Source organism: Eucyclogobius newberryi, unplaced genomic scaffold (genome assembly GCF_026437365.1).
Source record: "Eucyclogobius newberryi isolate DKJ021-1_F unplaced genomic scaffold, fEucNew1.0.hap1 SCAF_17, whole genome shotgun sequence".
Classification (NCBI taxonomy): domain Eukaryota; kingdom Metazoa; phylum Chordata; class Actinopteri; order Gobiiformes; family Gobiidae; genus Eucyclogobius; species Eucyclogobius newberryi.
In genome coordinates this window covers 32,917,543-32,944,491 of record NW_027315801.1, presented here as the reverse complement: position 1 = coordinate 32,944,491, position 26,949 = coordinate 32,917,543, and the positions used below count along the sequence as shown (strand labels likewise).

General features: G+C 44.0%; 2 protein-coding genes across 2 annotated transcripts; one reads left to right on the top strand and one right to left on the bottom strand.

The window, feature by feature from the left end:
• Positions 1-4,727: 4,727 nt before the first annotated feature.
• On the top strand, positions 4,728-10,007 carry perm1a (PPARGC1 and ESRR induced regulator, muscle 1a). Its single transcript, XM_072450143.1, has 4 exons — positions 4,728-4,802; positions 5,138-8,669; positions 9,218-9,334; positions 9,469-10,007. Exons 2-4 carry the CDS (start codon positions 5,159-5,161, stop codon positions 9,582-9,584), a joined length of 3,744 nt encoding a protein of 1,247 aa, XP_072306244.1. The 5' UTR covers positions 4,728-4,802; positions 5,138-5,158; the 3' UTR covers positions 9,585-10,007.
• A 672-nt stretch (positions 10,008-10,679) lies between these two features.
• plekhn1 (pleckstrin homology domain containing, family N member 1) lies at positions 10,680-23,276 on the bottom strand. The gene is made up of 16 exons (XM_072450141.1): positions 23,086-23,276; positions 21,034-21,124; positions 20,752-20,913; positions 19,359-19,439; positions 18,931-19,021; positions 17,316-17,449; positions 16,740-16,889; positions 15,933-16,013; positions 15,767-15,842; positions 15,374-15,519; positions 15,144-15,290; positions 14,358-14,570; positions 14,035-14,193; positions 12,737-13,219; positions 12,486-12,543; positions 10,680-11,279 (listed from the first exon to the last, which is right to left on the bottom strand). The coding sequence occupies exons 1-16, from the start codon at positions 23,166-23,168 to the stop codon at positions 11,095-11,097; spliced, it is 2,340 nt and encodes a 779-aa protein (XP_072306242.1). The 5' UTR covers positions 23,169-23,276; the 3' UTR covers positions 10,680-11,094.
• Between the last annotated feature and the right edge of the window lie 3,673 nt (positions 23,277-26,949).

Below are 26,949 nucleotides of genomic sequence, written 5' to 3'. Positions count from 1 at the left end.
TATCTGAGAGTGAGACAGATATGTGAGAGTGAGACAGATATCTGAGAGTGAGACAGATATCTGAGAGTGAGACAGATATGTGAGGGTGAGACGGATATGTGAGAGTGAGACAGATATGTGAGGGTGAGACGGATATGTGAGAGTGAGACAGATATATGAGAGTGAGACAGATATGTGAGAGTGAGACAGATATCTGAGAGTGAGACAGATATGTGAGAGTGAGACAGATATGTGAGAGTGAGACAGATATATGAGAGTGAGACAGATATGTGAGAGTGAGACAGATATATGAGAGTGAGACGGATATATGAGAGTGAGAGGATATGTGAGCGTGAGACAGATATGTGAGGGTGAGACGGATATGTGAGAGTGAGACAGATATGTGAGAGTGAGACAGATATATGAGAGTGAGACGGATATGTGAGAGTGAGACAGATATGTGAGGGTGAGACGGATATGTGAGAGTGAGACAGATATGTGAGAGTGAGACAGATATATGAGAGTGAGACAGATATCTGAGAGTGAGACAGATATCTGAGAGTGAGACAGATATGTGAGGGTGAGACGGATATGTGAGAGTGAGACAGATATGTGAGGGTGAGACGGATATGTGAGAGTGAGACAGATATGTGAGGGTGAGACGGATATGTGAGAGTGAGACAGATATGTGAGAGTGAGACAGATATCTGAGAGTGAGACAGATATATGAGAGTGAGACGGATATGTGAGAGTGAGACAGATATGTGAGAGTGAGACAGATATGTGAGCGTGAGACAGATATCTGAGAGTGAGACAGATATGTGAGAGTGAGACGAATATGTGAGAGTGAGACGGATATGTGAGAGTGAGACAGGCTGAGGAGAATTCAATGGTGTTTTGTTGGTGCGTCTGATCAGATCTCACCATTGTCAGGCCCTTAATCCTCTGGAGGAGCTGCAGGAGGAGGAGCTGCAGGAGGAGCTGCAGGAGGAGCTGCAGGAGGAGCTGCTGGAGGAGGAGGAGCTGCAGGAGGAGCTGCAGGAAGAGCTGCTGGAGGAGCTGCAGGAGGAGCTGCTGGAGGAGCTGCTGGAGGAGCTGCTGGAGGAGGAGGAGCTGCAGGAGGAGCTGCAGGAAGAGCTGCTGGAGGAGCTGCAGGAGGAGCTGCTGGAGGAGCTGCTGGAGGAGCTGCTGCAGGAGGAGCTGCTGGAGGAGCTGCAGAAGGAGCTGCTGCAGGAGGAGCTGCTGCAGGAGAAGCTGCTGCAGGAGGAGCTGCTGGAGGAGCTGCAGGAGGAGGAGGAGCTGCAGGAGAAGCTGCAGGAGGAGCTGCTGGAGGAGCTGCTGGAGGAGCTGCAGGAGGAGCTGCAGGAGGGGAGCTGCAGGAGTAGCTGCAGGAGGAGGAGCTGCAGGAGGAGCTGCAGGAGGAGCTGCTGGAGGAGCTGCTGGAGGAGCTGCAGGAGGAGCTGCAGGAGGGGAGCTGCAGGAGCTGCTGCAGGAGGAGCTGCTGCAGGAGGAGCTGCTGCAGTAGGAGCTGCAGGAGGAGGTGGAGCTGCAGGAGGAGCTTTAGGAGGAGCTTCAGGAGGAGCTGCAGGAGGAGCTGCTGCAGGAGGAGCTGCTGCAGGAGGAGCTGCTGAAGGAGCTGCAGGAGGAGGAGGAGCTGCAGGAGGAGCTTCAGGAGGAGCTGCAGGAGGAGCTGCAGGAGGAGCTGCTGGAGGAGGAGGAGCTGCAGGAGGAGCTGCAGGAGGAGCTGCTGGAGGAGGAGCTGCAGGAGGAGCTGCAGGAGGAGCTGCTGGAGGAGGAGGAGCTGCAGGAGGAGCTGCAGGAGGAGCTGCTGGAGGAACTGCAGGAGGAGCTGCTGGAGGAGCTGCTGGAGGAGCTGCTGCAGGAGGAGCTGCTGCAGGAGGAGCTGCAGGAGGAGCTGCTGCAGGAGAAGCTGCTGCAAGAGGAGCTGCAGGAGGAGCTGCAGGAGGAGCTGCTGGAGGAACTGCAGGAGGAGCTGCTGGAGGAGCTGCTGGAGGAGCTGCTGCAGGAGGAGCTGCTGCAGGAGGAGCTGCTGCAGGAGGAGCTGCTGCAGGAGAAGCTGCTGCAGGAGGAGCTGCTGCAGGAGGAGCTGCTGCAGGAGAAGCTGCTGCAGGAGGAGCTGCTGCAGGAGGAGCTGCTGCAGGAGAAGCTGCTGCAGGAGGAGCTGCTGGAGGAGCTGCAGGAGGAGGAGGAGCTGCAGGAGGAGCTGCTGGAGGAGCTGCAGGAGGAGGAGGAGCTGCAGGAGGAGCTGCTGGAGGAGCTGCAGGAGGAGGAGGAGCTGCAGGAGGAGCTGCAGGAGGAGCTGCTGGAGGAGTCTCATGTCCTCTGTGGCTGCAGCAGGTCTCGTACTCAAAGAGCTGCTTTAAAAATGCTTTCTTTCTTCTACTCTCTCCACAAACATCATCATTGCCACATCGCGATCTCATGTTTGTTTTGATAATTGGTGGAAATACTGAAAACCAGAGCAGATTGTGTGGAATTAATGAAATCATATCAAGAACAATGAACAGGAAATTCACTGTTTTTGAAAGAATTATGATCCACAAATGTATTTGTTGGGGATCGACTCCACAAACTCAGAACAGTCCTTCTGGGTTGATACTGGCACTTTATTTTTGTTTGTTTGTTTTTTCTTGTCTTTTTTTTCTTCCTATTTAAAAGTTTAAAACATAAAACACAGAACAGGACAAGATAATAAAATTACAAATACAATTACAAATAGACATCAACTAGAAAACAAAAGAAAACCAATCGTGACACAGATAAAATAAAGTAAATGTCCATTTCCAAATGAAGTTAGAATGTTAGTTTTACCATTTGTCTTTGGCACTTTCTAAAGCCGTGAAATAAGAGTTTATCTATGACAGAGAAGACTTTGAACTTTATTCTACTTCTTTGTTTTAGGATAGGCCCAGTATTTTTGGCCAATCTTTTAAATTGTGTCTCTCAAATAGTGTTTTATTTAGATTCTATGGAGCTAAATGAATGATAAAGGATTCATCAGCGCTTTGCCTCTCGCTCCTCTTTGAGTGTGAGACTCATCAACTTGTGTGGCATTAGTCAATGTTTAAACTGTTTTGTGATCTATGACAAAAATCTGTGTGTACTGTTTTAGTTTGCCGTAATTAAATTTGTGCTGTGCCTGACACAAAAGATGCCACAGGCGAGGACGCTTAGTAACAGAGCCAAACACAAGCTTCCCTCTGTTTAAACTCTGAATGTGTGTTTACTGGGCTTTGTTTAATCGACACTCAGTTGGCGACACTCACTCTGACATAGTCGACAATTAGGGTGAAATGTTCTCCCATTAGCTGCTGTGAAACAGTCCAAACAGAGCCTGATTTTAACTCTAAATCTGACTCACGAGTGGCTAATCCTGTTGTTTGAAACAGGATCCCAGCCCAGTCAAAGCTGTGCCCCAGGTGCAGCTCACAGGCCCGGGCCTGTCCTTTCATCACGGCCTGTGCCCCTCTTGGGCTCGCAGCCCGGGTTGTGGTTTGGCTAATTAGAGACTTTGTTTTCTCATAAATATCTATAGTAATGAAAATTGGACCCATAATGAGCAGCTACAGCATGTGAAAGTGTTGAAGCAGAACATGCTTATTCTGTGGAAGAAAAGCAGAAAGCTTTTGTTACCACAATTTACTTTAGAGTCGTGTTTTAATTCAGCTCATTATGTAAAGTGAAGTCTTCTTCTGAAACTCCAAATGTCTCTATTTAATTGGGTTGGTGAAGACAATCGATCCCCTGGAAATGTGCTTCTGCTCTGACTCTTTATTAGTTTATGTTCATACTGATGCTAATGCTAATAACTAATGCTTCCACACAGACTGGGGCTTGTTTATTTGCGTCTGCTGCTTTACATGAAGCGTCTGTTAGGGCCGGTTAACAGCTGCTAATGAGATCAGGCCTGATAAGTTATCTCTGCATCTTCAGTGTCAGTGACATCTCAGAGCGAGCGGGGCCCTCGAATCACATTGTCTCCTCCAAGTCTTTCTGAGAGCTCCAGACAAAGAGTCAATCCCACCTCAGATAAGACTTCACTAATTGTAGATTGCATTTTTAAGCAGAAAATAATTCTTGCCATCTGGCATGTCATTTAAGAAAGTTAAGAGTATAATGACCTTTCACATGTGACATGTTTGATACTATTTATGAGCTTTTGTCATGTTTTTGAGGTGGATTCACATGCAATGTCAGTTGCACTGATTTAATATGAGTTTAATATACATGGAAATCTTTCATTGTTTTTTAATACTTTTATTTCATTTTCATTTTAACAAGAAAATAAAAAACAACCTCATTAAAAGCATTTGTAGTTGTAGCACAATTATAAATGTCATGGAGGTTGTTCCGTCTCATTCTCTGGCTCCTGCTCCAGACTCTGGAACAAACTCTGGAAACGGCACCGCAAAGGTCCGGCTCAACTTTCAGGACAGAACTGTGATGTCACTGGACTAATGTGTCCTGCAAACGGACATTTAATTCTGAAAAGAAATAGAAAACTAATAATAATAATAATGCTTATGAATTGAGGTCAAATCAGTGAATAACAATCAGAAAGTGTGGGTTGCATAAGAGTTTGGGCAGTTGATGGTGTGAAGTCTATTTCAAGTGTTGAAACTGTATTCCTCTGTGGGAGATGCTTGGTGAAAACATTTCGTGTACTACGTGATCAGAAGCCCCACTCTATATTTATCAAATCATGGGGCCCGGCGTGTGCGCCAGGGCAACGAGCAGAGGACGGCCAACATGGGGCCACAGCGCCGTGCGGCACCGAGCAGGACCCAGCACAGACCTGACAGGTAAGGCACCTGTCGAGCACAGGCGCATGACTATTATATTATATATATACAGAACATGTTATGGACTTCTTTAGTATTCACTGTACTATGCAGGGATTGTTTAAGTATATACAGTTTAAACATTAAATCAAGTTCAAGTTTATATTATTCTCATTTTTATCATTACCTGTGTGATTTATTAGAAATGTTTTGCCATTTTTATTTGATAACGTTGATGTTATTAAATTATATTATTGTTGTTATGTTACGTATCTACATTTTCTTCAATGAATCTATAAATATATATATATTTTACATTTTATCTTACATTTTATATTTTATATTTTATATTACAGGTGGTCATCATTTCCTTCAGAATGGATGAATTTGAGTTCAGTGTGGACATAAGTGACCGGGACTGGCAGAGCTTCTTCTCTCAGTGTGAAGAGTGCAATGTTCTTCCTCCTTCTCTGGCGGGTCTGGAGGACTCGGGCATGAGCGACGTGGATGAATTGGGGGCTTTCTTTGCAAAGAGGGTTCAGAAACGTGATTTAAAGACAGGTCTTCTGGAGGAGGATGAGCCTGCTGGTTCACCATGTGAGGGCCCTCCTGAGGGCCCGGGCACACACAGCTCTGGGGGGATCGAGAGTGTCTTGTCAGGCAGTGAGGAGGACATCCATCTGCAGTCTGTCAATATGTTCTTTGAACAGATGAAGAGCTCCTCCGCTAGTAAGAGCTCAGATGAGCTGAAAGGAGCTGGGCTCTCGGCCAGACGCACTGACCCAGTTTTGCCCAAAAACATCCCAAACTTAAACTCTTGCAGAGGTGAAGCAGCCACTGGCCTAAAGAGCACAGGTCCTGTCAGCACCATCCGTAACACATACTCTGTGAGAACAGACGAGTCCAGCTCTGAATCTTCCACCAGTCTCTACATACGCCATCCTTACCTTCAAACACAGCTCTACATCGAATCAAGCCCAGACAACACCGCAAATGAGCAACGCCCTCTAAGCAAAGCAGACAGATCTGCACCTCATTCAAACAAAGTTATCCACATGGAGAAAGAAACGCACATGTGTGATATTAACCAGTTCTCAACTTACCAGAAAATCTCTGATTTAAGTATGAATCCAGGTCCAGAGGTGAACGGTAAACGGACAGAGGACAAAAGCACCCAAGTCTCACAGTCAGACACAGACAGCACTTACAAACCGCTGAGTAAGGAGTCTTCACCCTGTGCCTCTGTTAAAAGAAAGAGAAGAAAGAAGCGAAGACTCGGTGTTGAACCTGTAGAGAATCTGTACACGTGTGAGCGGCTGTACGACTCTGAAGACGAGCTGTTCACCTGGAGAAGAGCCGTGGATCCGTGCTTCTGTGACTGGTCTGGCTTAAAACATCAGCATCTGAAATGTGGTTTTATGCCTCCATTAGGTCAGTGCAGACTCAGCAGTGACTTCACAGCTGGAGTCGAAGCAAAGGAGAGTCAGCCGAAGCCACACCACAGTCAATATCAAAGTGTTTTAATACAAGCTCATTTTGACCCCGCTGGTGTGAAGGAAATATGGCCCCGCATCGAAACAAACACAAATGGAGGCTTTGCGGGTGACAAGGAGCTGACTAAAGTAAAGGAAGACATAAAAGGTGCAGAAATCCATTTGGAAAGTGTCGTATCATCTACTGACGATCATAGAAACGAGGCCCAATCAATAACCAATTCTATTTTCCCAAGCGCCGAGTCAAATGATCAGAGCGTGGCTGCGAGCCAAAGTGACAGAGGAGCCACTGCTAAGTCGGTCATCATGCGTGAGGAGGCTGAAACCAAGAGAGTTTCCCAGTGTCAGACCCAAGAAACCCACCGGCAGCTGGAAACCCAGAGTCTCACGGCATACCAGAGTGGGCATGTGGTGGCCAACATGACCCCTCCAAGTGGTATTTCTACGGTAACAGAGCTGCTTGATCACGAAACAAGACATCATGCTCCTCAAAGCGCTGACACGGCATCTGAAGAGTCAAGTTCAACACTACATCATCTAAGTTTAATGCCTTGTAACCTTTCTATGGGTGGTGCAGGGCAGAAACTTCAATATCCCAAAGAAAATGGCGTAAATCACGTTGATTTATCACCAAAGCATGAAATCACTGAGGTATGTGAGTCAGAGGAAGGAACCCTTATCACAAGTGGAGATACAGATCAGATCAGTGAGTCACGGTCCACATTAATCTCTACTTTATGGTCTAGTCCTGCTCCTGGAACTGAGCCTCTGCCAAACGGAAATCTCTCACAAACTTTGAGTCACAACGGTTTGCAAGAAGAAAGAACACAAGTTATTATTGGTAAGGACGGAAAAACTGGCCAAATCTTGCAAGATAAAGTTCAACGTTTATCAGATGAGGCTGAGGAGCCGTGTTGGGGCCGAGCTGAGGTTGCCATGACGAACTGTGAAGCCGAGGAACTGCAGGAACCTGTTGTAGACTCAGAGCACACTGTGTTTGCCATGTCCTCGTTTTGGAAGGACATGGAGAAGCTGACAATAAACGATATCTTGGGATTACGAAAAGAAAAGAAAGCTCAGTCCAGTTTCCTCCCATCTCTACAGGAAACTGATGAGTCCGACTGCTTCACTCTGTCCGACACGAGCTGCTGCAGAGATGCACCAGCTCCCATCCCAGCTCCCATCCCAGCTCCCATCCCAGCTCCCATCCCAGCTCCCATCCCAGCTCCCATCCCAGCTCCCATCCCAGCTCCCATCCCAGCTCCCATCCCAGCTCCCATCCCAGCTCCCATCCCAGCTCCCATCCCAGCTCCCATCCCAGCTCCCATCCCAGCTCCCATCCCAGCTCCCATCCCAGCTCCCATCCCAGCTCCCATCCCAGCTCCCATCGACCGTGACTCGAGCTGTGGTGTCAAAAGTGATGCATCTGCAAGTATCTTATCGGAGAATGAGCCAGTTCCACCTCCGGAAAACATCCATAACGACAAGACATCTCTGAAGGACATTTCTGGAGCGCTCATTTCCCCAGGTGTTCCGAGGATGTGCAGAAATATTACAGTGCAGAATCTTTGTTCATTTGAATCCGAGTCTTTCAGCTACAAATGTAAGAGTCAGTCTGCGCTGGAATCACTGGATGATGCGTGTGATGACAGTAGTTTCCTCCCTGAAGAGCCTAAACAAGAGCCCACACTTTCCTCTACGATAGAAAACTTCAGATGTTCCATTTCTGATATATTTAGTTATTTCTTTAGTGATAAACGACCTGTTTCCAGCCCTGAGCCGCCGATAGAAGATTGTATTCATACCGATGGTGACTCTGGACCTGAAAGTTATGACCATTTCTTCTCTGATTTTGACACTGACAGTTTCTTCTACTCAGAGGAGGTCAAACCTGAGCTGGTGCCCATTTTCTCTTGCTCACGTTCATCAGGAACAAGAACAAAGTATCGTGATGCTTATGATTATTTCCTGGTCTCCTCGTCTGACAGTTCCTCCTCCTCTGATGAAGACGAGAGTGAAGAGCGCGCTCCCATTCGTGTGGTCACACGCTTCACCCGCAAGACCAGCTCCAGAGACATAGTCACTGACGCATACGAGCATTTCTACACAGACCGGGACCTCAAAGAAGACTTTTTCAAGACCACGTTCTCGTTCAGAAACATTAATATAAATGGGAATGATACGTCCAAAAGGATGTCATCAAAAGCTCTGGCTGTTCGACCTCTAGGACGAGAGTCAAGGTCATATCGTGTCAAGGCGAGGCCCATCACTGTCCTGGGAAGTCAAGATTTAGTCTTTCCAGATTCTGTTCTGTGTCACTTCGATGACCGGATCCTCACAAAACTACAGCAGCCGCTGATATACGAGAGTCTGCAGACCGCTGTGGCCAATCCCAGTGAGTACATTTACTCTAATGTACAACATTACAATTACATGCACTTTTAGTATCATCATGATAAATGAGCATATCTCTTTATACTAGAATTAAATCACTAATAATATGTGCTGGTCCATGTGTGTCAAACTGAATGAGGGGCTGGTGACAACAAGAGAGTGCATAAGAATGTCACAGGCAGAGATCAGACTCTACTGAGGGGTTAAGTAGCTCCTAGACTACAGTTACTATAGTGGTGGTATATCAGCTGCTGAATGTTCAGAAGAACAGACGCCAGTAAATAACAGAAGATTCAGAGTCAACACATGTTCCTTTCCAGAGTGATGAGTATGTGATAAGTTGGTGTTTCTTAATGAGTGACATCAGCAGAGTTATTACATGTTCAGTGTCTCTGTCTCGACCTGTGGGACACGCTCTTCATGCAGGATTTATAAAACCTTTATTAAAGAGCAGCATCATGTCAGAGCAGCTGTCGCACTAACATTTGTGGCTTCTGGCATTAACGTTCCTTTAAGTTTGTCTAAAATCACATATTCTCTTTGTTACAGACTTGGACGGGCCCCTCCTGCCTCTGAAACAGTCAGACATGTGCCTTATTTGCATCGCCTTTGCATCTTGGGTGCTAAAGACTGCGAACCCACAGGCCGGGGACACCTGGAAGGCTGGTATGTATATATATATATATGTGTATGTATGTATCTCCATAAAACAACATCCAATCAGGTTGCCATTCAATTGGACTCAATGTTTTATTCATAATTAATGAGGCAGTTAATGCTATTGTCTGATTGCCCTGCAGTTCTTTTGGCAAACGTCAGTGCTCTGTCAGCGATCAGATACCTGCGTAAGTACGTCAGAGGAGAGACTACAGCTGGTCAGAGGAAACCCAACCTCAAAGCTCTCTGTTCATCTTGAATCAATGACAAAATAATACATTCACATTTCATTTTGTGCACTATTATATTTGTGTTATTCATAGATAACATTAGTTCTTCCAGTGAGATGACCAAAGAAGAGAAGTGTGTGTTTTATGAGCCTGTCGTTATGACGTGCTTGAGTTGTGAAACTTAACAAGTGGGAACAGAGTTAGTTTCAGCAGTTGGACATGTTGTTGTTTGAGCATGTTTGGTTTCATTAAATGATTTTAAAATAATGACATCATATTTCCCACACAGTCAAACTGAGACGTTTATGACAAAATAAAACTGAAAGTCACATTTAAGGGACTTTTTCTGTGCCAGTAATTATTTATTTATTTACTTCAAGTTTGTTTTTTCCAGTGTTCAACATTTGTACATGGATCCTAAACTAACCACTGTAATAAATAGAGGAACTATTTGTTGTGTCGTTTCGTCTGTTGCCGCACTAGAAACACTAGAGGGCGCTATAACTCTGAGAACAACATAACATAACTCATAGTTCTAGTTTTGAGAATTGTGACTGTTTTGTTCATCTTCATCGTAGTAACTTTACTGATCTCTTTTACCCACATTATTTTATATTTCACTCTTCTAAAAGTAAGAAATTGTGTCTGGCCTAAATAATAATTATGATAAATATTAATAATGCTACATACTGCGTTTTCCCGGACACTCAAAGACGCTTCACATTGTATTTAACTTCTGTAGTAAACTTATATCTTAGAAAAATATCAAATGAGTTTTAAACGTTTTTGTGTTGAATGTGTTATAGTGATTCACCAGCAGATGGCAGTGTCCAATCACTTCACCTCAAAACACTTTTTAGGTATGAAAATATAATGAGAACCATAGTTTATTATTGTTAGTGTTTGCTCGCGTTTATAAATGAGCTCGTAATGTCTGGAAAACCAACGTTTAACTACAACAAACGCTTCACTTATGGGTCGAGCGATTTATGTAATAAACTCTACTAAGTGATAGTCTGAAGTTAAACGTGAATAAAAATCAAAGTAAAAGTATTAATTGAAATGGTAATTTGCAGAAGAGTTGTCTACTTTTATTTTAAATATAAATAAGCACTTCAAACATGACATCAGAGGGCACAGCATTAACACATACTGTAGTCTGTTTAGTGTCAACTTAGAAAATAAAATATTACTTTACATTATGTACAAAATCCTTTTCCTTGCCATTTTGGAATGCATTTGATTTCACTGTGAGAAATAATAATAATATTAAAACATAGCATATTAGAAAATAGAATAAATAACCAAAGCAGTTGCTTTTATCCAGTCACACTCTCCAAGAAAGTGTTGATGCTTCAAATAGTTTTAATTCCTTGCTACATAAAAATAAGCTCCTCCCATTATCCCGTCACATTCCTGGATCCTTATCATGTCCAGTGAGTGGATGGTACCGTGAGCACATTATAGACCGTTCATGTCCCTCTGATAAGGATCTGTTGTTTGCACACGTCCAGGCGAGTGCCGGACCATTGTTCAGCTTTATGACCATCTCTGCTGGGCCCCCATGGCACTGAGGCCCCTGGCCCCATACTCTAATCCCGTCCAGTGTGTGGAAATTCCAGACAGGGGCTGAATCATCCCTGGATTACAGTCAAACTCCCAAATGTTGTCATAGTCTACTTCCTGATCATCTGGGTCTGACGGTTCAAGGTACGAATGCCGACCTGGAGGAGAGAAAAGACTTATGTTCAGTTTCAACATGCATTTTAACTAAAGTCTCTTTGTACTTTTGTTCTGGCCTTGTCCATCTAATGTGTTTGTCAAACCAGTCGAGTCACATGCCATCGTGGCTCCGCCTCCTATTGTACAGTCTGACCTAAACATAGACATCACTCGCTCACACAACACATCATTTAGACTTTTGCACTGACTTCATGATATTTTACATATTTTAAATGCCTCTTAAAACCACATGTTATGAGCAGTTTCCTCTTTGTACGTGACAATGAGGAAGAAGAGATATTATTATGTAGTTCATGTAGTATTATGTGGTTTTACTTCATGTCAGATTACAGGCTAAACAATCTGGTGATTGTTACATAAATAAATACAATATTTAAAGCCTTTCAGTCAATACAGTCTCTTTATATTGCTGTACATTGAATGTAGCCCATGTACAGTTGTGTGCTGTCCATCAACGTGCTGGACAAATCCCAGGGAGGAGTGTTCCCTTACATTGAGCTTCCGTGTGAGACATTTCGTGCCGCACTAAGCTCCATTTCAGTGGCACATTTTTCTTTACTTTGTGATGTCTAACCTGTTGTTGAGGTCATTTATTCCATCAGGGTTTAATATAGGTATAATATTTGTAGCAGTGTGGTGTCCTTGGTTGTATTTATCCAGGAGCATGGCAGAGTTTCTAAATACACTCATAAGGAAATATGATCTTCAACTGTTGTGGCAATCTACTGTTAATGTGACACAATAAATGACCTTCTGGAAACACTTTTGGCAGCAGGAAAAAAGGACATCACAAAGAAATGACTGACACAAACCAACATTGTAACAGACATCAGAGAAATGGAAAGAATTACATTCAGACTTTTTTTGGAAATGGACAAATTGACCAACTTTCGACTAAATGGAATGTTTATTTTTATTTTGATTGTGCCATGGATTTTTATTGTCTAGTTGATGTCTATTTGTATTTGTATTTTAAATGTCACTTTCTGGTCAGAATGATAATAATAACACAATAATGTGTCCTGTATGGAAGCACACTACAGTCAAAGATACAAAGATATCTTTGTTTTATTGCATTTTTTACAACCGATGCAGGTTTTTGCATGAACTGTCTATTGTATTAGAGTATTTTTAGCCCATACACATACAAACGAGATGTTTTATTACTGCATTCCTTTGGATCTTACCTGGTGAGTAACCGCACGACATCTGAGACGTGTTCATTACAGAGTTTGAAGGATGAATCTGTCAAAAGATGTCACAACAAAACAAAGTTACTTCCTGTGAATTACCAAACCAATATCTTTTTCTTTCCTCAAATATGTTTCACTCATGGCATCTGTTAAAACAACTCTTGCAGAACTAGTATTTAAATATTCTAGAGCTGCTCTACGACATTCTCCAAACAGGAGTGTCCTGGGACCTCTAAGCCGCTCACCTGCTCTTGGACTTGGCTGGGCGTCGGCAGCAGCTTCAGTCTGGACACTGCCTCCGCCCTCCTCTCGGCGTGGCTCTGGGGCGTCTCCATCTCCGGGGCGTGGCCTTGGGGGTTGGTCAGGACCAGGCTCCTTCTGCAGCGCCGGCCCATCGGAGGTGTCCTGAGCTGGAATGAGGGGGCGAGCTGTGGATGCTGCTGCTGCTGCTGGTGCTGCTGCTGCTGCTGCTGGTGCTGCTGCTGCTGCTGCTGCTGCTGCTGCTGCTGCTGCTGCTGCTGCTGCTGCTGCTGCTGGTGGTGCTGGTGGTGATGGTGCACGGGCTCTTGCTGCTGGTGGTGCTGGTGGTGATGGTGCACGGACACTTGCTGCTGGTGGTGCTGGTGGTGATGGTGCACGGACACTTGCTGCTGCTGGTGCTGGTGGTGATGGTGCACGGACACTTGCTGCTGCTGGTGGTGGTGGTGGTGGTGGTGCAGTAGAGAGGGCTGTAGAGAACAAACTGCACGTCAATGTGGGGCTGGATGATGATGTGGCGATAAAAACTGAATTGGGATCATCTCCCTTGAAAATAATGAACTGTTTCTCTATTAAATCAGCTCAAACATGTACTTTTCCAAACTCATACCTCTTTCATATTGCTCTATTATCAATTATAATTATGAATATTTCAATAGTCGACTAGTCACGATGATATTTTATTAATTGTGCAGACTTATACCGTCATATTCATGTGCAATTACTGTCATACTCACATGTGATAGTGTCACATTCATGTGCATATAACTGATGTAAATAGAGTGTTTATTTTACCATTATTATTAGTATTATTTTGTCTTACGCTAGCTGTTTTTATTTTATTTTATCTGTATTTCCCCCTTCATTCCTTATTAACCAATGAGAGGTTTTGTCTATAGGTGTTTTTGTTTATAAGAGTTCTTCTATTAAGAGTGTTTTTTTTAAAAGGAAAGTTATCTGTCCTTTTCCTCTGTATCTACTGCGTTGCAACAATGAAATTTCCCCATGTGTGGACAATAAAGGAATATCTTATCTTATCTTATGTGAGTTGTGATACGTCTCTAAGAAAACCTGGATGATCTTTTTTGCGTAATGTTCACCCTCAATCTTTCACAATATTTCATCTTTATTGTAATTAGTTCATCCATTGCCTTGTTGGATTTTGCATATTTCACAGTTACTTTAGTATTCGATGTCTGAGTTTGAGTTGGAAGCGTTTCTGCTCCAAGATATCAGAGCAGGATGTAAAGTGAGGCTCTGGATCTCGTGTCATTGCCCCACTTACCACTGGAACGGCCTCTTCCAGGGAGTAGATTTCAGGGGTGCAGGGCTCGTCGTACAGGGGCGACAGGGGCTGGCGGGGGGCGCACAGGTCCGAATGCCGCTGATTTGCATAATTGATGGAGCTGTTGAAGGCAGTCTGAGGGGTGCTCCAGCTGTTGGACTGATCAAAAAAAAAACACCAAATGTATTTAGGTAGTCGCTTGGTCATTGGTATCGTAGGTTTAAATTCAGTACAAGCCACTATATGTTGCATCTATTTTAATCACAGTGCACATGATCTGTCCGTCGTAGAGAATATTTGGTTATGGAGTGAGGCTGAATTACCTTTACGAGCGGGGCTTTCTCCAGCCGCTGCGGTTGCGAGTGCATTCTATAAGAGTATGGGGTGCTGTACAGTGCAGACGTCTCGCTGGGCTGGAGGTGGGAGCCGCGCTGAGGGGACGAGTACCGCAGGGACGGGGGCCTGGTGTGGGACGACATGCTGTTGGTGCGACTGCCGTAGCGTGCGGTTTCGGTGGACGAGGGCCGGCTCGAGTACTGTCATGAAAAGAAAAGAAAAGGCATAAGTCAACGTGGTTTTTACGATGGTTTATTATCGCCCTCCACACAATTTAGTATCAGTGTGTGTGTATTTACTGTAGTTCTGTTTATTTATGATCTACAAAGAGGTTTCTGTGTTAATAAAATCCATTTTCCGTATATTTCTACAGTCTAATGGGGAAAATGTGGTGTCAGGTCAGACACTCTGACACAACATGTCTCTTTGGCCCAGAGCCTCTCCCACTTGGCGGTCAGTAGACGGGCAGTTGGCCAACTGAACACATTTGGCCAGGGGAGTAGCAAAGTTCTGATAATGCAGCCTCACGCTAACGAGCAAATGTTTCTTGCTGAATAAGCATCAAATCTTTTCGTTTTCCATGAGTTCAAATACTGGCTCTTATTTTCCTCCAGAGATTCACTGCCAGGGCCTCCGCGTTGTAACAGGAGCAGGTTGACCTTCTTTAATTGTTAACTTGGCGAGGTAACACATTGCAATCCAGTTATCGAAACAAAGCAGACTTAGTGCAACCTCCTCCTGAAAGTCTTACTTCCATCTTTGCGTTTACTCACACAAAGGGGTTCAGCGTATCCCGGGGAAAGAGGGTTGTCTTCTTGTATCGGGAACGGGATGTTTTGAGAAGCTCCTCCACTCTGACTAAACCTCAGAGAATCCTTCTTTTCCTGGCTGTGTCCGCTCCATCTGTCGACCGGCAGACCCTGAGAGCAAAATGTACATGTATTAAAATGATTTCTAAATGAAAAAGCACTAATACATCTTTTATAATGAATGATCCACTCACCTCTTTTTGTGTTGGGGTGTAGATGATGTCATACACAGGGGGAGGAGGGCTGAGGACTGGGATGTCAGCAGATTTGAAATGCTGTATCCAGTCACAGAACTCACTCCGGTCCAGGCAGGACACCACGATGGGGTTTATCAGTTTGCCTGAAACAGAGCAGACGCACAAAGGCTGTCATTTGGACCATTATGTTCAGAGGAATGTGCAAAAGTCAGAGTGTCATTCATTGGGGATAAAACCGACTCATTCATGTGGGGTTCATGTGCGTGACGCTCTGGACTTGTGGAAAAGGCCACTCAGGGTAAAGCGTGCATAGGAATTCTGCTCATTACAATCCCTTTAACATGTGGACTCACACTGCGTCACAGTCGTACAGCAGCGCCTTGTGTTTACCTTCAATCATAAATGTGTTGGGCTTGACGTCTTGGCAGGGCGTGGTCACAGTAATCATGTTCAGAGGAAGCTTTCCCTGTAATCGTAGACGGGCAGGAACATTACGTTTTGGTATTGGAAAAGTTAAATGCATCAAAAGAGTCAATGGGAGAGAGATCTGTGATACCTTGTAAAATAGCCCGTCATTTTCTTCTGAAAGGATGATCAGTGTGGACGAGTACATCACCAGAAGTCTGTCACTCTGTTCCTGCAAAGACAACATTTTATAAACTTTTGGCTTTTAAAAACAAGGCCAGTAAAGTAAAACATATTCCTGTATTTGCTTGCTCATACAAAGTGCTGTTTATTATTGAGGTAATATACATTTCACATACATTATTTGCGACTTAAATGCCTAAATAAATAATGCATCATCACTTTCAATAGTGTTAGTTTAGTTTTGATCCATTCAAACGTTGTCAGGGCTGCAGTTTAAAGTCATTTAAAGGTGCGGTGATGTGTGTTAAAGGGCGTGTCAGACGGACAGCTGACATTCCAGCTGTGAGGTGAGTGTCTCTCACACGCCCAGCCTCTAAATCTCACCCACTTCAATAGAGCTGCCGCCATTTCCCACACAACATTAGCCACAGGCTCCTGAAGGCTCTGTCATGATGTTTTTTTAGTTTTCTGCTCTGGAAACCTTTGGAAGCATTGTTATGTTTTTGCCTCTTTGCCCGTCCAGGAGTAATAAAATAAGTACAGTAATTGCTTCTTGCTTAAGCAACATGTGTCAAACTGACCACACCCTTTTGTGTTGAGGTCGTGTGACATGAGTCACCTGGATAAACTTTTTGTTTTGTTTTTAGTGACGGGAAAAAACCAGAGCTGTGCATCGCTGTTTCGCTGGACAGAACTGGCCATTTTGACTGTAATCCGCCGATTGTACTTGACCTAACGGCCCCAGTAACGGTTGTGATAAGAACAGAAGCCGTACCTGACAGGGGAGGTGCTGCAGGCGGACTTTGGTCACATAAGTGATTGGGCCGAGACTGTCGCGTTGAGAGCCTTCCCACTCGTAGATTGGCTCCCTGTTGATGGAGTTCCTCAGCTCCTCTTTGCCCACTTTTGTCTCATGCTGATGTAACTACAGGTAGAAAAACACATTATTACCCCATCAGGACATTTCACATGACATCACTGTGTTTTCCAGAAAACGCATGGAGCTTTATTTATGTTCAACCACATCATCAGCTCTCTTCATTTCTCTTGTTGTGACATATGTAGGTTTATGTGTTTCATCAGTCTGTTCCCACCTGGGCGTGTGGAGTCAGCACTTTGTCCCAGAGGTGACGGGACAGTGGCCGCTCCCTCAGGGAGAGCCAGCACTGACCCACTTGACTCATAAATACACATGCTCATACACATCCTGTTTTATCTCAGCTGTAGAAGCCATAGCTGTTTTACTAATCTACCATGGATTAAACCTGACCACACGCGGTGCATGTCTGAACATGAAGCATGTTGAACTTGTAGGTCAGCACCAGACTCACATTCAAAATATCTCACTTACTTTGACCCTTGTGAAGTTTTCTGGTGCAATCGCAGTGCCTCCGTTGGCTTCGATGTTTTCTTTTAGAAGTCCAAACCAAAGATCCAGTTCTTCTTGTTTCGCACAGTAGACGATAATGGGATTGAGGCTTACACCTGTCGGGGTCAAAGGGCACAAGGTGAAAAAGGGAACGTGTCACCGAGGCCAGCGAAGGCCACGGTGGCAATGATTAACATCTCAACCTGGACGCGGCCGGCTCCCGTTTAATGTTTACAATGTGTTCAGCCAGAAAGGGACTTTTACACTTGTGAACTTATGTTTTATAGTTTATTCTCAATAATCTGTTGCTTTGGCTCGTCCACGTCCTCCCCCGCTCACCCAGAGCATAGAACAGAAGAAAAGAGCTGGAATCTCCCTTTGTCAGCCCTGCACATACTTCAGATGACCAACACAGATAGTCTTAGCTTTGTGTTGTGCTTGTTCGGAACATAATCCACTTTCTGCAAACTTGATAATCAGCCACTGCTCCCTCCTTTGCTGACTTTGGATCAGTTCCTGCTATATTTCCCAGACTGGATCTTACTTTGAGTGAAACAAGGCATTTGCAGCTCACACAGCTGTAGGTGTTCAAACAATGTGAGGACTTCCGAGTCTTTTTTTCCACACATTTGGTTCAGATTTTCTACGTCACCTCCAGCTCACGCTCCAGACTCGAGCTGATTCACACTTTCACGCAGGAAGCAGCGACCTCGCATGATAAATCCACTCTTAAACTTAAATCTATTGCTTGACTCAGTGGTTTGTCACACTTCCTGTATAACTACATATTGTTTTTATCATCAGCCTCCCTGTGGTCAGACTGAAACACAATTCCACAAAATAATAAGGCAGATCTGGGAAATAGTACAAACAATTAATCATCAAAGCGTGTCAATGTTTGGAATCGGTTCGGATTTCCAGATCGCTCCGAGGAAAGTGAGATCCTTGGACTGAGAATCATGAGTTCAGAGCGTGATTTACCTTAACCCCTGACTTCACTGCTCTTAAATGTTCCCCCAAAGCAGAATCAAAGCTCTAGGTCACCCACACCGCGCCCACAACCCACAACCCTTTCATCTCCAAGGACAATAAATCAGTTTTGGGATTATTTTAGCCTCGGCGGAGCTGAAAAGATAAGTGGCATTTCTCCGAGGCATTAACCTGAGTAGATATGGGAATGTGCCATAGATTATTGGTGGTGGATGGAATCTGGTCTTTTGTACGCGACAGCTGGGGCCCCTGTCGTGCACCTGTCGTCCAACACAAGCGAAGCACTGTGAAGCGTCCCTGGCCCCGTGGCCAAAGGTGAAGGGGCCCAATTCTAGTTAGTCTTTAGGTCAAGAGAAGGTGACGGAGGTCGCGGCACCTTTCGAGCGACTGGAATGTGACAACGGCGGAAATGGAGCGGTCTGCACGTTGTATTCGCTCGTGTTTGGGAAATATATTACGTTTTGCATGAGAAAATAGGATTCGCAATGAAGTGTGGATTTACCAGTTTCTACTATTTGGATGAATTGACTAATATTAAATCCCATAATTAGTTGCATTCCTCTGCTTTGTGCCAACACCCGCGATCCTTCCAGCACAACTTCCTTACCGTTTATTTGAAAAGCAAATTCCTGGGCTTGGCTGTGATTGCAGTTCTGTTGGAGGTTGCATATCGTGAGCTCCTTCAGTGGAAGAGTTCCCTGCAACGCAACAAAAGTCAAATTTAGAATAACCCAAAGCTTGACGGCAACATTTTAACATTTCAAATCATGAAAACACATTGCTATGAAGTCAGCTTTATCCTGAACTGACTAACATACAGGTGCTCGCTGATATTTTACTACTTTGTCTGTGATGATTAATGCCTGCCTCGACTTTATGAGGCAGGTGAAGATATGGGATCATACTCTCTGTTTACTAAGACGCAGGTGGTTGACAGGGAACACATGTCGGCAGCTATTATAACTTTACATAAAAACCTGAGCTCAAAGGAAGAATAAAAGGTGTATAAATGTATGTGGGGTGGTGAAAAGTTACCTGGTAGGTCAGGCCGGTGGTGTTGTTGGATACAAAGTGGAGGTGTGTCTGGAAGAGATCCAGGTAGCAGTCGTGGATGTCCTGAGGGTGCAGAGCAGACAGGTTAGATCAACAACTGTAGACTTTTTACAGGACAATATCCAGCTCACTATCTTCTAACTTCTGTCTGTTTTGCCCATTGTTTAACATCTGCAGAATAATGAAACATGCTTTTTGAGTTGAGTTTAAAGGCCACACGTTTGACCATAAAAGCAATAAATGCTTAAAGAACATTATGACTGCGTTAGCATTTTGAACCTATGAAGAGTGTTTTTCATTGTGAGAGAAAATTGTGGATAATGTTATCTTTACGTCACTTTAAATCTGCTTAGTTTGTCGTTTATTGTCTATGTAATAAAACGTACTTCACAGACTGTGTCAAATAGAACAATTAGTCCTTATATTTCCTGCTGTTGCACCATGATGACAGCATTATTCCTATGGACCTACATGTAATTTAGGGAACCACATTCATTGTTCATCAAAATGACTCACCCAAAGTCCGCGAATGTCCTTTTCTTCCCTTCCCTCTTTCCCCCCCAGATGCCTTCTGTCGTCACTATCTCATTCAACCTAACATCCCTCATATCAATCTTCCCTTTCATGTCTTTTGACAGATCCGCTGTGTCACCGGCTCTGACAAATTGCAGTTCCCACGTTGGAGGAGACGCCGTGTCCTGTGTCAGGCTCTGGGATCAGAGGAACACTCTCTACCCTGAGGTTTTATACACAATCTTTCACAACTTGAGCCGAGCAGAGCGGAGCAGAGCATGCCCCGGCACAGGCTGCGGCGGCCATGTGAAAAGAACTGTTTTGCCCAATACACAAACAACCCTCATATCAGCCGCACAGTTACAATACAGTGTGGAGCTGGCAAAGTACATCCTGTTTTACCCCTTTTTTCACTGCTGCGGTAGGTGACTGGCATTTACAGGCTTGTTGGTCATTGTTTTTATAGTCAAAGTGGGTTTTGTTGGGTTTTTGTTTGTCTTCCTGTGGTGTTATGTGTGCGTCATTACTTCCCTTAAAGAGGTTTACATTATTGACTTGCTAATTGCTCTGTTGGATCGTGACTCTTCTGATATCGTTCGATTCATTTTCAGGAAAGTCAGGCGAGTATATACCAGGGTTTTATAGAAGAACGTTGCAGGATTATTTGAAGGGATTGTTTAGTGTTGTAGATAGAGATAGAGATAGAGCTGACCGCAGACACATGGGGTCAGTAAAGGGGACAATGATCAGTTTGGGGGTCATTCTTTGCGTTTGTGAGACATGAGTTTATCTCTGAACCACAAGAGTCTGGACACCGTCGTCTCCAGAGAAAGTACTTCCCCACTGGTTGTGTTTTACTAACCTGGCAGTGCTGGAAGCGAAATCGAACTTTGGAGCTGTGGATCATTCGTCCATAATTCTTCACGTTGATGCTGCTCTTCTTCCAGCCGCTGGCCGGGTCGTAGGGAAACGGAGGATCCCATTTGATGTTATCTATCGACTGCAGATCTTTAGGTGACATTTCCTACAAACAGTCATTGTACGGTTACATTCAGAACCGGTCAGACCAGCCGTTAAAGCAACATTTGACAACTTATTTACTCTGGTTTATGTGCGAATACATTTTGAACAAGGACGTCCGTACCTTTCTGGGAGTGACCGTGCACAGTATGTTGATGATGCTGTTGGACTTCTCCTGTCCCTCCTGCGGGTTCTTCTTGCGAAACAGGCGACTGCTGCTCAAGACACAAAAACGTATATTATAATTGTCTGATGAGGTTCTAATGAGGTTCAAGGTTGTCAAAGGGTAATACGACCTCAGGACAACCTTTGGTGGTTTGCATTGTAAACATGTGCTCTGTCTAAGCTAAACCCTCACAGTCATTTGCACAAGTTTATGACTATAGTTTGCGCTTCCTGTTGTAGTATCATTTCCTTGTAAAGCCACAGGGACAATCAGGGCGTCTGTCTGTGGTGGCATAGGGGACGTGCATAGGAAAATGGAGCCTCAATGTCTCCCATTGTTTTGCCTGACCCCCATCTGTTAGCATTAGTGTCACATTTGGATGAGGAAGCTTCCACGCTGCAGTGATAAGACAGCGACGACTGCGTTCACAATCTCAGCATGAAGTTCATCCGCTTATCTGTGCATGTGTGTGCCAGTGTCCTTAAGGCAACAAGACCAGGCTTTGTTCAGACTGTGGGAATCAAGGTCCATCGCATCCGGAAGACACTAAGAATGATTATCAGTTCACCGAGTCATGCCCTTTATAGTTGTGCTGAAGTTTATAACTATGTAAATCACGCGCTGATGCAAGGCACAGTTGCAAAGTGAAAGAGGAATGTGGATGATAGACAGGTGGGCCGTGCTTTGACAACGTGACGCGGCGGTATTCACGATGGATCCACAGTGGGGAATACCTGAGCCTGGCCCGGGGGGTGGAAACCTCAGGAAACAGGGACACTGGGCGTATTGTTCAGTCTAAATCGTAACGTATCAGCAATCGGACTCCTGCCGCGTGTCAAAGGTGTGCAACGGTTTTGTTTGATTTGAAATCTCGGGCCACATGTGGAGGTGAGTGCAGAGCCAGCGCTGCAGCGGCCAATCACAGTGAGGTGTGTGTCCAGCTGAGTGGACGGAGCCCCGGGGGACATGTCCTGGCAAAAAGCTCCACAAACAGCGACGCAAGGTCAAAAACACATCTGATATTCCAGTTTTTGGATCAGATAAACAGTTTTTTGGGCTCATTGTGATGGATGTTGAAGTAGATTTTTTTTTTTACATGTTGATGAATTTAAAAAATGCTTGTTTTCTTGAGCTCATTTGATAAAGCCTTATATTTAAAAGGTTATAATCACAAATTTCACACTAGATAAATTGATACATGAAAATTTTAAAATCAGGAAAGTATTGAATCAAAACATTTTCATTAACAATTATTCATGATTATTGACACCATAAATAACAGTGACATAATGTATTTGTATGTATCATTACGGTTGTCTAATATATCATAAAACTGGTATAAAATGAATGAATGATAAAGTAAATAAAATATAACAGACGGATAGATTTATGTTAGGGACTTTTTGGACTTTTTTTTTAATTTAAATGAACTTATTTTGCTTTAAAAACAAAGTCACAATTATTATTCTATTCTTACAACTGTTTTGTGACCTTAACTGCTGATTAACTGATTCATCTTGACAGCCGTAGGAGTTATCTAAAAAGAGAATACGGCTCTAAGTACAGTACAGTTATGAACCTGGCACTTAACATCCCAGACAAAGTCATATATCCTTCCGTGTATCTAATCACTCCTCCTTTATGGCCCGCATGTTGTCGTAGTAAAATAATAGTAGTCTAGTCCGGTTTCGGAGGGAAACTGGACTCACTGACAGCTGGCGGATCCTCTTCACAGAGATGCAAACGAGAGGCAAATGGTGAGTGTATCACTGACACCTCGGCGGCCACAGACAGGATCCCAGAGGGGACTTTCCTCTTACATTACAATATGATCCTCCAGAGCCTGATAAAAACTCAGAAACTCACAACCTCACTCCTCAAACACCGAGAAATACCAGAGATTCCTTCCACATCTAGAATAACAGCAACAGACGGTCAAGGCCGGGCTTCAGTGTGACTCTGGACGCACGCACAACGGCAGAAAAGACAAGAATTAAAAGTGTTTCCTACCTGTTTCTGCGGATGAAGCTCTTGCTGGAGAATCTTAAGTTCTGCTGGGGGACACATGACATGCTGCTCCCCATGCTGCCCATTGAAGTGAGTCTTAGTCCTGGACAGATGGCAGCCCTGGTCTGATGGATGTGTGTAATAGCTCCTGGAGGACGGCGGTGCGCTCCCGGCTCCAGTCAGAGTTGTAGTGAGGCTCCTGCAGGCGCTCAGGGCTGTTTGGACAGGGCTATCTGCGTAAAAGGGGCGGAGTCCGGGCTGTGACACGGTGAATAATCAGCGCGGAGCTCACACCTACTGTCTGGTAATGCAGTCCTGCAGAGGCGAGGGGCGGGGACAGGGGGCGAGGGGAGGGGGTGGGGGGCGAGGGGGCGGGGGTCGGAGTGTGCCGTTTCACACCTTTAAGGGGCCAAATGGGGCTCATTATGCTCGACCCCGGGACGATCGTGAGCGAAACTGATTGTTGTGTGTGTGTCAATCAGAAATGGAGCTGGGAACCAGAAGACATGTCCCGACACGTGGCATTCCATCAGCCTGAAGAAGTATATTTGTTACCACCAAACAAGAAACATACAGTTGAAATGTGAGCACATGGAAAGTTTCGGTTAATTTCAGTGTCGTAATAATAATAATAATAACTCAAGTGTACAGAATTGAATCGATACAGAATTGAATCGATACAGAATTGGACATTGTTGTGTGTGACAGTAATAATATCATATCCTGAGTTTAAAATGGGTTGTCAAAGTTCACAATGGGTTCAGTTACTAGTTAAATAGAAAAAGATTAAAAAGATGTGTTTTATTGTATCACATGAATGACATATATAATACATTTGGTAGATCTTTAGAACAGAACAATGGTTAATGAGCTCAGCAGCATGTAGGTCATGATGTCAGTAGTTATGTGTATTCAGAAGACAAACTTCAACAGGTTTATGCAAATTGTGCTGAATGCAAACAACTCTAACGTACATTATGGCCCTGGTGAAACAATGTGAAACTGCTGCGCACACACATCACCTCTAGCTGTTTATTTAGTTTCATTTAACACCATTTGACATTTCCCCCAGCTTCTGTGGAGCTCCGGTTGTGTATATCTATTTTGGTTTTAAGGTCTATCAATCAATACCGTCTATTTTCCCATGATTCATAGCAGTAAATGTTGAATCACAGTGAATGAACGGGACATGTTTTTCCCAGTCAGAGCGTGAAGTCATTTTCCTGATCAGCCGATGTTTGCTCAGTAAATTAGATCACTGTCTGTGGTGTGTAATATCCCGAGCGCTCCGTCCCGCTGATGTCGACCTGTCAGACCGGATTGTCTCCCAGCGTTTGCACCCGGGGCTCCAACAGTCGTTTTGCATGTGTTTAAACACTGTGTCACTGTTCTCAGAGAAGGCCCCGCTCCTGATAAGGCCTAATTCAATCGTGCTGTTCTGATGAGGCTTCACTGCTCTGAGCGTGTGGACGAGTGAGAACACATGTGAGAGACGAGGCGGTCGACAGACACGTTCTGTGATAAGGTTTATGTGATAATCCCGCTCTGTCCCAGGACAGACGGGGAGTCACTTATGCCAATACAAAAGACCAGTGTGGAACCTGGTTAACAAGCTAATGTCCCATTGTCTGGTCTTCACTGAAGTGTCTTAGTTTTTCATGTGTTTAGTCTCCATTTTGACAAGCACAACACAAAAGTAACACAAAAGTAACACAAAACAACAACAACAACAACAACAACAACAACATACTTTGACTTTAAGATGCGTATTGTAACGTGTGCTACTCCAAACTATTAGTGCATTATTGATTTTATGTGGGTTAATCTGTGTATTGTGCAGTATTAAAGACACATTTTCTAATATATTGTAACCATGTTATAACGACCTCATCATTACCTTTATCTAAGATGTATTTGGATTGAGTAATAATACTTGTCTTGTCTTTGAGGCACGAGAGCTCCGAAAATTACAGGTTTCAACCTCTGCACTGTTTGTACTTAATAATACACGAGTATTTAAAGAAATCAGACTTACATGCAGTAAGGGTTATAAAATGTCTTTTCAACAATAGAATGAATTCTGTTAGTACTGAACACTCGCAATACTGACCTAACCTAATACTGATGTGCAATTCTGTCATATGTGCAATTACTGTGAAATTCATGTGCAATCTATGTGCTGTCGTGACACATATTCATGTGCAATTACTGTCGTGATCACATGCAATGGTATTTATTTATTTATTTGTCTATGGGAGTTTTTATTTATTTATAGGAGATCTTCTACTGAAAGTGTTTTTCAGACTTCCCATAAGTGATCTGTTCTTCTGTATCTACCTCTGTATCTACCTGCGTTGCACCAATGAAATTTCCCCATGTGGGACAATAAAGGAATATCTTATCTTATCTTAATTCAATTTAAATAATTATCTTAAATATATAATGAAATATTACAATGAAGAGGCTTCAGTTCCCGGTCACTTTATATACGCATAAAACACCATGAATTATATTACACAGATAAATATAAATATAGCCGCAAGCGGCAATGATCGGCCCTCGCCACGCCGCCGCCACGCCGCAAGAGGAGGGGGCGCTAACGCGCCCCAATTGTTCTTTTATTGCGCCTACTGCTGAATCTGTGACGCTGTCACATCTTCTCCCCTTTGTTTTACCATCAAAAAGCAATTTTATTTTGAATTCTTGGCACAATGTGCGGCTTTGCCGCACAGACACCGTGACTCTTTGAATAAAAATGTGGATCACTTTTGATGGTCCACCCCTGAAGATGAGTCTCACCAAATTTCAGGTTAATAGGGCTAACGCCCTAAGAAGAGTTTGTGAAAGTATAAAGTGTAAACATGTTCTGGCGATTTCCCCATTGGAAAAACATGGAAGGTTTCGGTCATCGTTACGGCAACGCCATAACAATTATGACATGGCTCTCATTGACTTTTTTGATGGGGATGCTAAAATTGAGTTGTGTGTCAAATTTCATATAATTTCGCAAAACTAAACATTTAACCTCCATATAAAATCTGTAGGGGGCGCTGTGGCGCCAAATGAATTTATTTCACTTCAAGTGGGTTTAGGGCAAAGAGTTTAACAACTGATTCTAATTTGACGCAATTCGGACTTTATCTGCGCAAACGGCAGAAATTTTAAATATGGGAGATTTCTGAAATTCTAGCTACAGTTTGCGGCTTCACCGCACAGAGACCGTGAGAGGTATCAATGTAATTTGGATAACTTTTGATGTCCCACTCCTCAGTAGCATTTTCACCAAATTTCAGCTTTTTAGGGCCAACGCCCTGGGAGGAGTTCGTAAAAGTACGACGTTTGGAAAAACTCCAAAATCATGTTTAGCCATTTTTGAAGCAATATGGCCGACATGTGGTTGGGCGGACGGCGTTGCCGTAATAATATTTTTTACTTCTCTTGTCACCATCTACCTCTGCGCCAAATTTCATGATTCTACGATCAGATTTTTTTTGGGTCATTTCCCATCTCTCAATGCATTTTTGGTACATTTGGGGGCGCTGACGCGCCAATTTTTTTTATTTTAGAAAAGTGAAATAGCCAGAATGTAGAGAGGCACGATTTTTAGAGGTGTGAACATTTTTGTGACTTTTCGTCAATGTTCACTGGGTGAAAAATAGGGGGGTTGGTCCCGAGAAGAAGAAGAAGAAGAAGAAGAAGAAGAAGATTAAAGCCGCAAGCGGCATCCAACGGCCCTCGCGGGCCGCCGGCCTTCCGACTCTGCACTTTCGACTTGATAAAGATGGCGCCCTTATTGTGTGTTGAATAAAAAAAGAACTTGTCAGACGGCGACACATTGGACATGGCCAATCCAGTGCAAATCAACAC